Raw genomic sequence first — 12,491 nt, 5'->3', positions numbered from 1 at the left:
TATGTACTAAGCAGATTTCCAGAAAGGTGCTTAGAATGTTGCTTTCTGCATATTTTTTTCTAAGCTGCTAAGTTTGATGCTTTCCTGAAATGAGGCAACTAATAGAGGATTTACAAGGGTTTTTTTCTCTGAAAATCCTGTTTCAAAAGCTGTCTAAAGAGCCTTAGAGTTTGCCAAAGGTGCCACATTTCCACGTATCCTTGCTGCTACTGCTTCCTCTTTAAAATATAGATACTTTCCCCAGAATAATCAGCTATAATCTGCTGAGAATACAGTAATTTATTTAGCTTTTACTAATGTGTTCATGTATCCAAGCTCATGATTTCGTTCTCAGGAGCAGGCAAGGTTCCTGGGTTTTATACTTCCAGCTCATTCCATGAGCTCTTTCCCAGAGGTTTCTTTAGTCTGTGTCTTTATTTTAGTGGGTTTTTTTCTTTCGTGCCTTTAAAAATTCTGTCATCACCATATTTAAGTCAAGCAAACATTTACATTGCTACAGTACTGGTGGCTAATTTAAACTTAGAATTTTCAAAATTATCCAAAGTATAACCACCAGTTTTGGGAACACCCTAGAAGTGCCAAAGATTATGATTAGCTACTTAAAATTAGGGAGACACTTTGAAGAAACCTGATATATTCCTAACATGGAATTCATGTTAAAACTGTGGTGAATTGCAACTCTGGAAAAAAATTATATATGTTTATGTTTAATCAAGTTCAGTTGAATGGGTCATGTAAAAGGTAAAAGGAGGAAACTGGTGCTGAAGTAAATGGCAGTGCTTTGTGCTGCTAGCCAAGGTGGGAGCGTGTTGTGGACAGCAGGAGCTCTGAGGCCTCATCACCCATGGGTTTGTTAAATGACAGAACTACTTCTAGTGATGTATTCCTTAGTTCCTAAAACCTGAGCATAGAGATCATACAAGAACAGAGCTTTTTCAAATACTGTGGGCTAACACAAATAACTTCTCTTTCAGGAGCAAACAAAAAATGCACAGTTTATCATCATCTCCCTCCGAAACAACATGTTTGAGATCGCAGACAGATTAATTGGAATTTATAAGACTCACAATACCACGAAAAGTGTGGCAACAAACCCCAAAGTTATTGCATCCAAAGGACTGGCTGAACTTGGCACTCAACAGTGTAGTATAGCTCAAAACAGAGTGGAATAAACTTTTCCCCTCTTTGCTTTTATCTAATTTACTTTTGTATTTGAGATTTTATTCTTTCAGTTTTGTGTTGCTTTGAGCTTGTTAATAAAACCCACCCTCAATAAATTCCATTTTTTACCTTATACAGTCTATATAGATCTTAATTATATGAACTCAAATTATGTATCTAGCTGCACCATAACATTCCATGGGTAGGCTTTATGTCAGTGCTTGGGTTTTGCATTTGGTTTTAAATGCCTGGTTTTTACTGTATGTAAAAATTGCTTTTAAATGTCATCAGCATGTCCTGTAATATTTTATTATATGAGTTCCAGTAAGTGAAGTCAGTATACAAAATAATCTACATGTATATTGCAAGGATGCTGTGTGTAATGCTGCACAGTCAGGGAACTGGATGCTTATAGCCATTTTGTAATGAATTGGTACAGTTTAGGAAGCTGCTTCTCCGTTATTTTCCTCTCCCCTCCTGTAGGGACAACTCCTCCCTCTCTCTCAGACTGTGGCCATGCTGTACACACAGGGTTTATTAACACAGGAATTACCATCTGCTCGCTTCTACTGTCATTTCACAAAGGGCTAAGCTGTTCCCATGGAAGAGGTGAGGTGCAGTACATCTCCACCCTGTTCCATTGCTCACCTACCTCTCACAGGCAGTTCTCCCTTTCCACCAGCATCTTGTCCATGCTTCAGTGTACACCTTGTGCTTTGAACCTGATTTTTTTTAATAGTTGAAGAACTGAAATTGTGTGGTTTTACTCCAAAAGTCAGGCTGCTGTCTGGCACACTTGTACTGATCCCCGAGCTAGATGTGCCTCTGTCTCTTGGTGGTGTGCTTCCTGGAGGAAAAAAAGCTCCGTCCCTGCTGTGCTGCTGTTCAGTAAGGCAGCCAGCAGCAGAAAAGCTGAGAGAACAGCCCTCGACTGCCAGCTCGTTATACACTTAGTCCTTGTTTCTATTTCCATCTCTTGCTCTTTTCATACCAGGCACAATCATCAACATGGAGCTGATCTGGAACACAGACCAGGGCTGTGCTGTAATAATTTGCTATAAAGTGGGGAGAGATGCTTTCACTGTAATGTTAAACATTAAGATTCTATCAAATATTGACAAGTGAAAATTAAGGTACATGGAATAAAGTGGTATGTATGCACACTGCCTAAATTATTACTTGTCAGGAAGAGATCTTCGTGTTACATTTGGGCAGTTTTCAGAAACCACAGCTCAGCAACAGTCAAACATCACTACTCGCCATCAGAAAAATCAGTAAAACAGGCCTGTGGTGGGCAACATGAAAGACCACAAAATCCACCCCACCCCACCTCGTGATATGCCCTGTCAGAGAATCTTCCTACAGGTCATGCTGCGCAAAAAAAAAAAAAAAAAATCCAAACCAAAACCAGGCAGTTGAAAGAAAATGCAGCAGCTAGACAGAACAGCCGCCACCATCCTGCCTCAGCGAGACTCACCGCTCCCTCTCCTCTCACCAGTTCTGCCGCATCTGCCAGCGCTGTTTAAGAATCAGAGGGAAGGGTCGGTGCAGTAAGGAAATCAAGGTGTCAGCCAATCCTACTGTAAGAATATATTTTATTTGTATGCAAATTTATTAAAATATATAGTGCATTATAAGTACAAGTACTAAATGGTTCAATCAGCAGTAAAGGCATATTTTATAAATCCCTGTTGTCTTAAAATTGCATATAAAGTAAGTTTTTAAAATACAGGAAGGTAAGTCAAAAAAGCCACAGCTAGTAGACAGACACTTAGCACCAGGTTTTGAGAGACTTGCATGCCAAAGTGACAGCCTTCTAGCAGGGCTTAAGACAAAAATTCCCCATTTTATTGGGAAATTAATACAACAGCATTTACACAGTCCCCGGATACACCTAAACACCATTTCAAAACTTGATCAGTGGAATTAATGGGATTTGCCTTTGTAACTCTAAAAGATTACGGAGAACTTATGTACAAATTACAGAAACCACTCCTACCACACAGGCAAAGGCCCGCTCCTCTGAGGCACTGCCGGCTCCTACCTCAGTCGATCAAACCCACCAAGCTGCGGAGAAGGGAGCTGTGCAGTAGCTGTTTGGCCAGACTCAGTGTTTTATCAATACAGCAACATTACGATATCAATATTGTTACTAGGATCCTTATTTCAGCTTAAGGAATGTATTGGCATCGCATCTGAGGCCTGACCTTGCTCTCAGCTCTCTTGGACGTCTGGCAGCAACCGGTATTTTGCAGGACCCCCACTAGTACCTGCAGGCAGCAGCAGGCAAGTTTTGGGCTGCACAGGGGTTTCAAATACCAAGTAGTTAAAGGCTAGCCTCAGAATCCCATCACTATTTAAACAACATCTACTATTTAAAAATATACAACAGCCAAGGAATGCTGCTATGCTAGAATATCCTATTATTTTTATCAAGTCAAATACAATTAGACTCAGCGAATACTCTTTTTTTAGTGAGAACTGTAAGCACAGCTGCGCTCTGCTGTTGTAACTGCAACACCCCAGGGCTGTCCCAGTACTTACTGCACTCGGCCTGTTGATAACCGAAGGCCAAAAAGGGCTTTCCAAAGGGGATGTCGCATCTCATCAGAAGCAGTGAACAGCGTTTGTGATCATCTGACTGCAGAATAAAATGCTATCGTGTTTCCTCAACGTCAAGGTAGAGATCTCTGTTATTTGTGCTGAAAAGTTGAATATAAATTTACGTGCGTTGTCAAGTTGTCTTAAGAGCTCTTGACAACATTTGAAATCCTTATACCACTGACTTCAGTGGGAGTTTTGCTACTTACTACAGTATGTATCTATTTTCACTACATGTTAAAACGATTTAGCAAAAACTTAAGGGTCATTTTAGTAAGCAGTTAGAGCTCCCTGCCAGACTAAACAAACACCTGGTTTGTGCGCAGCTGGCACTAAAAGCCCATGTGCAGTACCTCACCACAGCTCCTACCAATACCGCTCTGTAAAGTGGAGAGAACCATTTGAAAGACACAAAGTTATTATAAAAAGGTTAAAAAAAAAACAAAAACAAAATAAAAGAAGATTATATCATGCTATCCACTAGTAACAAGGAACAAACAAAATGAAACCCAGGGCCACAACTGTACGCTTTAAAGACCACAGGTGTTACCAGTTAAAACACATTCAGAGAGGTCAGTACAACACAAAATAGGAGTTTTATACGCACCAGAGCTAGTGACTGATCCATCCAGGACTAGCCAGTTTGCAGCCCAAGGTGTTTTTTAACCTTTAATGTTGTAGTGATTTTATTAAAAAAAAAACAAACCAATTTAAAATGATGTTATTAAAAAAACCAACCCCAATAGTAGATGCTTAAGGAGTTTTTACAACCAGAACTCCAGATGACAATTTGTAAGCTGATTACTGCTTGCTTAGGCAGACGTTGTTTCTGACTAGCTGCCAGTTTAAACAAACACCTACCAACCTACCGTATTGTGTGAGCAGAAGAGAAAGCCTTTTTTTGTCGCAAACCTTCTCAGTTAACTAAGAGTTAGCTAAGAGGGAATCTATGCAACACAGAAAAAGGAAGGATATAGAAATAGAAAGGAAAAGTGTAGAGCTTTAACAATCCAGCTTTTAAGTAGAAATTAAAAAAAAATCCTGTGGATTCCTACACTAACGTTTAATCTAATCATTGAAAATGTCAAAGAGAAACAATTCTCCCTAAAAACTCCGTCAGTAAATTAGATGTATGGCACAGCACATTCACTATATTCTGCAAATGGGTGCAGAAATCTTGATAAATATGCAGCAAGAATTCCGAGATATAAGCAGGAGCAGCTTCGATTACAACTGACAACACCGGTTTGTGAAATGAAAACACAGTTACCACTATTACTATAGAAAGAAGCAGGACTGCTAAAGGATTTACAGCCTGGCGGAGTTCTTTAGATTCTCTTCCTTCCTTCCCGCTGCCTTTGTTGCGTAACTTCCTTTTTGGAATCAGTTTTATTTTTGGAGTGAGGATCTTGTTGATCTGACCAATTTCAGTTTTAGACCACACATCCTTCAACAGGTGCCCAATCCGCGGATAAATCTCCACAGGTTTAACATCTGGTAGTTGCTTCTGTTTCAAAACTTTTATACGCTGATGCATATCATCCACCTTCTCAAGAAAAATAAGCGGCGACTCTTCTTTTTGAATAGATGTATTCAGTGACATTAATTCAAGCTGTTCTTCCCTTATTTTTTTCAACTTCTCAATGAGAGGCTCATATTCTTCCAAAATGTGTGTGTTAATTTCATCCAGTGCAGTCAGCAGAGCTTGTTTTTTGTGCTCCAAGGTATCGCTGAGTTTCTTAAAATACTGCACTACTACTTTTTTATCATCCTGAACAATGCTTTCACACTGGGACTTCTGTTCCTTCAGCTTTTCAATAAGCAAACATACATCGGTCCAGTGTTTATCAGTTAGCTGCTCGAGAAGTTTTCTAGAAGTCTGCTTTTCTTTTATGTAGGCACTATGAAGATCATCTATTGGATGACCATTGTGTTTTCCTATTGTAAGGCAATGGCCACACACCAATTTTCTATCCAAAAGACAGTAAACGTTCAGCGGTTGCCTATAGTGTTCACTGCAGGTTGCAACATCAGAGTGGTCTTCCTGTTGGTATTTCTCAATAATAGCTTTCAATGCAAAGTTGATAGGCAACGATTCAGTGCCAGCAGCAGGAATTTCAACAATACTCCTACAGTTAGGACACTTCAGAGGAACTCTCAGGGGTCTCCAAATGGAAAAGTTGCTCGACAGCTGAATAACACCTTCCAGACAGTTCCTACAAAACGTATGGGAACAGGGCAGAACGCGTGGATCTTCAAATATGCTATAGCAAATGGAACACGTTAATTCTTCCTCAAAGTGATGCATGTCCTACAAAAGAAAAAGAAAAATAAAAAATGTTTTAATCTCTTTTTACCATCAACTCATTTAAAATCATTTTATTAATCTAAGCACCTCAACATTATATTTAATGACCAGTAACCTAACCTACATCGGCAGTTTATTGCTGGGGGGGGGACAAAGAAAAGAATGAAAGTGAGCAACAGTTCAAAGATTTCAGCAAATTATGATCTGCACTTATGATCTAAGTGACTAGATAGTGTTCACCCATATACAACTTCTGCCTTAAAAAGCTAGGAAAAGCAGCAATCTGCTACTAGGTATTTTTTACAGTGGGAAACAGTAGAAGAGAACGATAAAAGTTAGAACTAAAGTTTCTAAATGACCTAAGAATTATGAACATTTTCTCCCACTACGAGTAACGTTTTCAATATGAGAACAGAACAGTAAATACAAAACTTTTTTTTCTCCCCTAGCTTTTTTCAAATGTCCCTTTTGTAATATAAATAGTCATTAGAGTATTAAGCAGTCAAATTTACTAAAAGCTATCTCTAGGTTCTGGCACAAACGAGAGTCTAACTCAATGGCCCTTAAATACAATACCACTAACAGTAATTAGACTGGTGGTGTTATTCCTGGGTTACTTTAAGCACAAAGCTAAAAAACTAACTTTCGTTTTCCATCCTTTGTAATGTTGCCTTGTTTTTCTTTGCTAGCTTAGTGAAATCACACTGTAAAGTCACAAATAACAATAACTCTAATGCCAGCTTTCATAATAAATCCTAATTCTGTTTTTCATTCTGTTAAAAAAAGGGGGAAATTAGTATGAACTTTCCTTATCTCTGTGTCACATTTTCCTGTCCCCTTCATCAGTTCTAGTCAACTCTGTAGACTTTGCTACACCGCAAAAAGAAATTGTCCAAGCATTTAGTGCCAAGGACTCTCAATTTAGGGTCTAACTCTAAATTTGAAAACAATAACATGCAGCTGGGCTAAGGCAGCTGCCTGAAGTGCTACTGAACCTTTGTTCGATTCAGTCAGGAAGATAACTACCTGTGAGATGTATTTAAGGAGGCTTATTTTATTCAGACATGCCCTCTTAATCTTTTTAATGCAGTAACATATTTTTGCACCCATCTATCAGCATTTCTCATTGAGACCGAGATTAACAAAGTTTGATTGATTTTAAGTGAATCTACTTAAAAGGAATTGAATTGTTAATTATACTCTTCTTTGAAAATAAAACCTTAAATTGCACTTGGAATCATGAAAACCACTAAGGATTAAATTCGTCCCTAGCTAATAAACAATTTACAATAAATGAATAAATTAAGCAGCATTGTTCCTGCAAAAGGCACAGAGCCAACCTGATGGAAGTCAGAAGCTAAATACTCAGATCCCGGTTCCTTGAGAGTTAAATCAGCTCTGAACAAAGAAACTTATTCTGGTTGTACAGAAATAAGCATGGCTTATCTCACTTTATTGAGGTAGGCTGGTACACCCAAAAGTGAAAGTGTTCAACTCTGCAAGTCTGATCAGACTCCTTTGCTTTGTAAAAACAGACTGAATAATAATAATAATAAAAAATAATCTAATGGCCATTGTTACCCAAACCATCCAGTTCAATTCAAGGAGGTATTTGTATATTGTTGACTAAGTCAACTTTATATTGAAAACAGATTTTGATTAATTCCGTTTAAAAAAAAAAAATCTATCCAACAGACTTCAGGTCATTTTTTCAGCAAATTAATACAAAATGTTGGTTTACTTATTTGAACTCCAGTTTTTAAAGAGACCTTGACAACAGTTGGAAGAAAATCTATTAGAGAGAGACATAATTCTTAAGAACTACCGTTTAAAAGAAGAATGTTGAAGTGTGTTAGCATTTATAACTAACTAGTGTATCCTTCTAGTTAAAGAGAATTAACATCGAGTACTACAGACATTTAGCAAAAGACATTCACAACACTTTGACACTAAATCTACTTCTGTACTGCACTGCTCTTACTACAGACAATGAGATATTTCTCTCTTTACCAGGGAGCCACAGACCTTTATTTTCCAGCTTTTCCGATCAGCCACTGTGGCAACCCTAGGTTCTTTAGGTCTGTACGTTAATAATTTCACATTTTTACGTGATGTTACAGACACCGAAACTAAAGAAATGTGTCAATAACAAAGAGAAGCTGAACAACAAACCTACTCCACTGTCTAGATAAATTATTTTTTGAAATTTAATTCCCACAGGAAATAGATTTAAAGGTTTTCTTTTTTATATATATATATATATATATAAAAAGTTATTATGAATCTCGGGAATGTCACTTCCACTTAAAGGAAAAAAAATCCGTTAAGTTTGTGCTTATAGTTAGAAAAGAAAGAAACCTTAGTAGGTACTCTCATTTGTTGTTTTCTCTTATATATACAGATTAATTTAGTTTAAAAAAAAAAATTGTTTCAGATCACTATTTTTTCCAAAATCTAGGGCTGTAGTTCTCTTCAAAGGAACTGTTACAGAAGGGAAATTTTCTTTATAAAGAACACACATCTAGCTTATCTGAGCTACGTAAAACGCAAGATAAAATTAATCTTCAAAAAATTGCTTTAACGACAAAGTAGTTGCTTGCTACCATAAAAAACAAAGGAGCAACTTTACAAAATTCTTCTTAGCTCTATTACGAATCACCTCAAACTCTGCAGGAGTAACCCCCCCAAGCAGGCAGTGCCCCCCGCCCAGCAATCCGAGGCGCCTTGCCCCAGGCCTGCGCAGCTTAAAGCCGGGACCAGCCAGCCAGCCTGGAGGCCTGCGCTCGCTTCAGGGCCGTTTCATAACCCTCGCAAGCCGCTAGCCAGAGGGACTGAAATTCCCATTTCCACAGAAAAATACCGTTCTGTTTCCCAGGCAACTGAGAAATTTAAAGAGTGACAGCAATTGCCTGCTAGGGAGCAGCTCGGGAAAGCCAGGCCGGCAGTGCTGGGGCAGGAGCTTTTGCTTTCAGCTCCGGGCAGCAGCAGAGGGTGCATGGGGCACCCTGCTCCAGCCCCCCAGGCACCTCCAGAAGAAATGGCACTTGATTTTTTATTTACTATTCATCAATTTCAAAACAGTATTTGGAATGCTAACGTTGAAGTTTGCTATAGGCATCCTATGTTTCTTCGATTTGTTCTAGACAACTACTCCAGAGTTGTACCAGGGAAGCAAAAGGTAGAAATCCTGAAATTCAGTTTCATCCTGCACTGGCAGCAGCACAGAGGAAATAGTCTACACGTGAACAAGAGTGGAATAAATCAGTAGATGGCTATCGGAAACAGAGAGACTGGGAACACCAACAAAAAAAGAAACAGAAGACCCAACACCACAGTTAAGCAAAGAAAAAGGAAAAAAAAGTTTTCCAGGAGAAAAAACAAAAAGTAGCAGGAAGCTGGTAAATGCTTTCCTGCGCAGATACTTTTCCTCAAGTGTTCCAAACAACTGTGGTAGTAAATACATCTGTGTGTGTATACATACAGATTTATCAGAAGAGTCACTCAGTATAAGCAATTGCAAACTAGAAGATATTTTAAATATTCAAAAGTGTAATTGTGCCAGTAACACGGTGAGTTTCAGAAATCTTCCAGTAATAGAAGGCCTACTAAGTGGCTGTTATTTTATCTTCTTCTAATTAGCGATACTATAGACGAGGTGAAAACATGTAATATACAGCATACCTGTATCACAGTTTATCTGCCAAAGCTTTCAGTTAAGCAGATCAAAGTAATTTAGCGTATTCCTTGATAATGCTGCATTCCTCACCTAGCGATCAGGACACTGCTCATCCAGCTAATTATGCAAGACATTTAGAAACATATCTGGAACTAACAGCTTTATAGCGAAAGCCAGCTGTAACGAGCCGATACACTCCACTCTACGCTGGAGTATTTTAAAAAGGTGAATCTGGCATTCGATAACAGCTGCGACAGCCTACACCAAGGGTTACAAGGGGCACTTAAGGCAGACCCTCCCTAGGAGTCAGCGCTGCCAGGCTCCCTGCTCCTCCTCCACGTCACTATCAGGAATGAAAACAACATCTGCTCTCTCCTGAAGGACACTGTAACGCTCGACTTGGCTTTCAATACCGTACTGCACTTAAACTAAATCCACATCTGAAATGCTCTCTCCCCATCCCATAGCGGTCCATGAAGTCCTCCTGTAGCAGTAGCATAGAAACTCAAGTTTGTTGTGCAAAAATAAGAGATTAACTGACATTGCGGGCAGTGTTTTCCATTTGTAAATCACATTTGTGGGAAAGGGTGACAGAACTTTTTAAAAAAAAAAAAAAAAAACCAGAAGGCTGAGGTACAGCTCCAGGATTTGTTGGTGCATCAAAAGGAATGCAGCCTGCTACACAGCTACCAGGTTTGCTGGTTGTAACAACAGGCCAGGCAGCAGAAATCAGAAGCAAGAGCTAGACCTTACACCTTTCCATTCCAGCCCGTTTCAGCTGTACTGCTTTACTCTGTGCCACAAATATTCCACGCCCAAGTCACAGCAATTCTCAACCAGGAATGTTCTACCCCTAGTCCCTATTCCTACCACAACTACTACACCACTAACTCACATTTTTACACTGGTTTTTTTTAATGACCTGAAAGGCGATGAATGCAGCCAGGAAGTCTGTCTAGTTTCCCCATCAAGCTGACGTGAGAGCTCCCTTCTGTATATCCCTCCAGCGGCTCCTTGTCTGCTACTCTGATCTTATGCAAGTTCCCACGTTTGAAAAACCCAAATATACTACTCTATCCTTTCCATACTTGTATTCTGCTGCTGAGACTGGCTCTCCCCCCCTTATCACTTGAACTCTGTCAAAGCTTTTGGTCCTGAGCATTCATCTGTCATTCACCTCTTAGTACTAGGCTGCAGAGCAAGAGGGAAGGTAACGCCTTTACCTGTCACCTGCAGAGCTCCTGCCTGCTGCAGACCCTCTGCCAGCTCCCACAGGCAACTAGTAACGCCGGGAACCGTACCTGTATTTAGCAGCTAGAAAAAAAGGATCAACGCTAACACCAGAAACTTGCTAAGGTTACGAAGACAGGGACGCGCTTAAAGACGACGAAAGCAGCGGTCAGGTACGTGACACCGGAGGACGAGAGATGTCTCCGGGGGGTGGCAGCGGGTCCCCGCGGGTCAGGCTGCCGGCAGCCCCAGCCCTACCCAGCCGCCAAGGCTGACTGGAAGAGGGAAGCGAAGGCTGTCATTCCGGACACGGCTCCGCTCGCAGGGCGGTTTTACTCAGAAGGCCGCGCACCGGAGAGGCCGTTGCGAGCTCCGACGCCAGGGTCAAGCCCTCAGAACAACAACCTCCCGGCGCGGAGCGCTGGGGGTACAACCGGAGCCCCGGGGGCACCCGGGCTGCCCCGCTCCCCGGCGAGCCACCCAAACCCCGTAACCCACCTGGGCGCTCCCTCCTCGGCCGCACACCGCTCCTCGCGGCCGCGCTGCCGCCGGGGCACCGGCAGAGAACCGCTACCCTCCGCCTTCCTTCCCTCACAGGGAGCCGGCGGGCTCCGCACGGCGAGGCCGCCGCCGCCTTCAAACCGCCGGGCCCGCGCCCCGCCGCTCTCCACAGCGCCGCCGGGCCGCGCATGCGCGGGAAGGGGGGCACGCCACACCCTCCCCCCCCCCCCCCCAACGGCCGCGCCGTTCGAAAGTAAACGGGCGGGCGACCGTTAACGGCCGGGGCGGGGCCCGGAGCTCGGCTCCCGGCACGGCGAGCTTCATTAAAGGAGGTGATTAAAGGGAGGGGAGGAGGGACACGGGTGGAAAAGGGGCCGATCAGGAATGACACACCTGATTGCCGCCATCATCGGTAAGGAAATGAGAGGCGTGAATGGAATTAAAGTGGAAACGCCTCGGTCCAGAGCGGCCGCGTTTTCTTTTCTCCTCTTTTGTGCGGTCTTGCCAAACTGGTTCTTCTTCGGCGTCTGAGGAGAAATTCACCCTGAAGCTGGAGAGCAAGAGACATGAGAACTTCTGACAGCTGCTGCAGGGGGATCTGCCAACTACTGATCACAAAGAAAAATAAATAAATGTAAGTGGTAACGTTCAATTTAAGCACGTTCACCTACTTTGGCTACTGAACACAGTTAAGGTATTTTAAGTGCAGCAAAACCGCTGCTGCCATACGTTAAAATTGGGCAATTATAATGAAGAATATAAAGCTTGCTGAGCAAAACCCAAGACTGTGGTAGAACGTGAATGGATTTGGACTATCGTTACTGACAGCGTTTTACTGACAGCTGTGACACTGGTAAACCTCAAGATTTTATCAGTTAAAGTACCCAATGTTGCATAGACTTTGCTCATACTCCAGATTATTCTGTATTTATTTAGTTCATCCAACTACATTAAACTAAAACTGTAAAGTTATTCTCAGATGTTACATTTACAGTGAATCTGAAAGAGAAATGA

The 12,491-nt window shown here is 41.4% G+C and overlaps 2 protein-coding genes across 7 annotated transcripts in view; one reads left to right on the top strand and one right to left on the bottom strand.

The window, feature by feature from the left end:
• Nucleotides 1-1,294, top strand: part of SMC4 (structural maintenance of chromosomes 4) — a 40,022-nt gene extending 38,728 nt beyond the window's left edge. For all 4 annotated transcript variants that reach the window (XM_052802995.1, XM_052802991.1, XM_052802993.1 and 1 more), the window contains exon 24: nucleotides 975-1,294. In XM_052802995.1, the coding sequence (XP_052658955.1) occupies nucleotides 975-1,172 (198 nt within the window). In that variant the 3' untranslated portion in view covers nucleotides 1,173-1,294. The remainder of the gene's footprint in view (nucleotides 1-974) is intronic.
• Nucleotides 1,295-2,739: 1,445 nt separating this feature from the next.
• TRIM59 (tripartite motif containing 59) lies at nucleotides 2,740-11,619 on the bottom strand. 3 transcript variants are annotated; one of them, XM_052803005.1, is made up of 2 exons: nucleotides 11,475-11,619; nucleotides 2,740-6,073 (listed from the first exon to the last, which is right to left on the bottom strand). In XM_052803005.1, exon 2 carries the CDS (start codon nucleotides 6,068-6,070, stop codon nucleotides 4,847-4,849), a length of 1,224 nt encoding a protein of 407 aa, XP_052658965.1. In that variant the 5' UTR covers nucleotides 6,071-6,073; nucleotides 11,475-11,619; the 3' UTR covers nucleotides 2,740-4,846. The 3 variants fall into 3 exon arrangements, with proteins under 3 accessions (XP_052658965.1, XP_052658966.1, XP_052658967.1); XM_052803006.1 differs by lacking the exon at nucleotides 11,475-11,619 and adding an exon at nucleotides 10,970-11,339; XM_052803007.1 differs by lacking the exon at nucleotides 11,475-11,619 and adding an exon at nucleotides 9,752-10,504.
• Between the last annotated feature and the right edge of the window lie 872 nt (nucleotides 11,620-12,491).

Source organism: Harpia harpyja, chromosome 12 (genome assembly GCF_026419915.1).
Source record: "Harpia harpyja isolate bHarHar1 chromosome 12, bHarHar1 primary haplotype, whole genome shotgun sequence".
Taxonomy (NCBI): domain Eukaryota; kingdom Metazoa; phylum Chordata; class Aves; order Accipitriformes; family Accipitridae; genus Harpia; species Harpia harpyja.
The sequence above is the reverse complement of the archived record's forward strand: the minus strand, read 5'-3'. Positions and strand labels throughout refer to the sequence as shown.

Bases quoted from the DNA above. Each gene is read 5' to 3' on its own strand.
- TRIM59 (XM_052803005.1), bottom strand. From the start codon at position 6,070: ATGCATCACTTTGAGGAAGAATTAACGTGTTCCATTTGCTATAGCATA.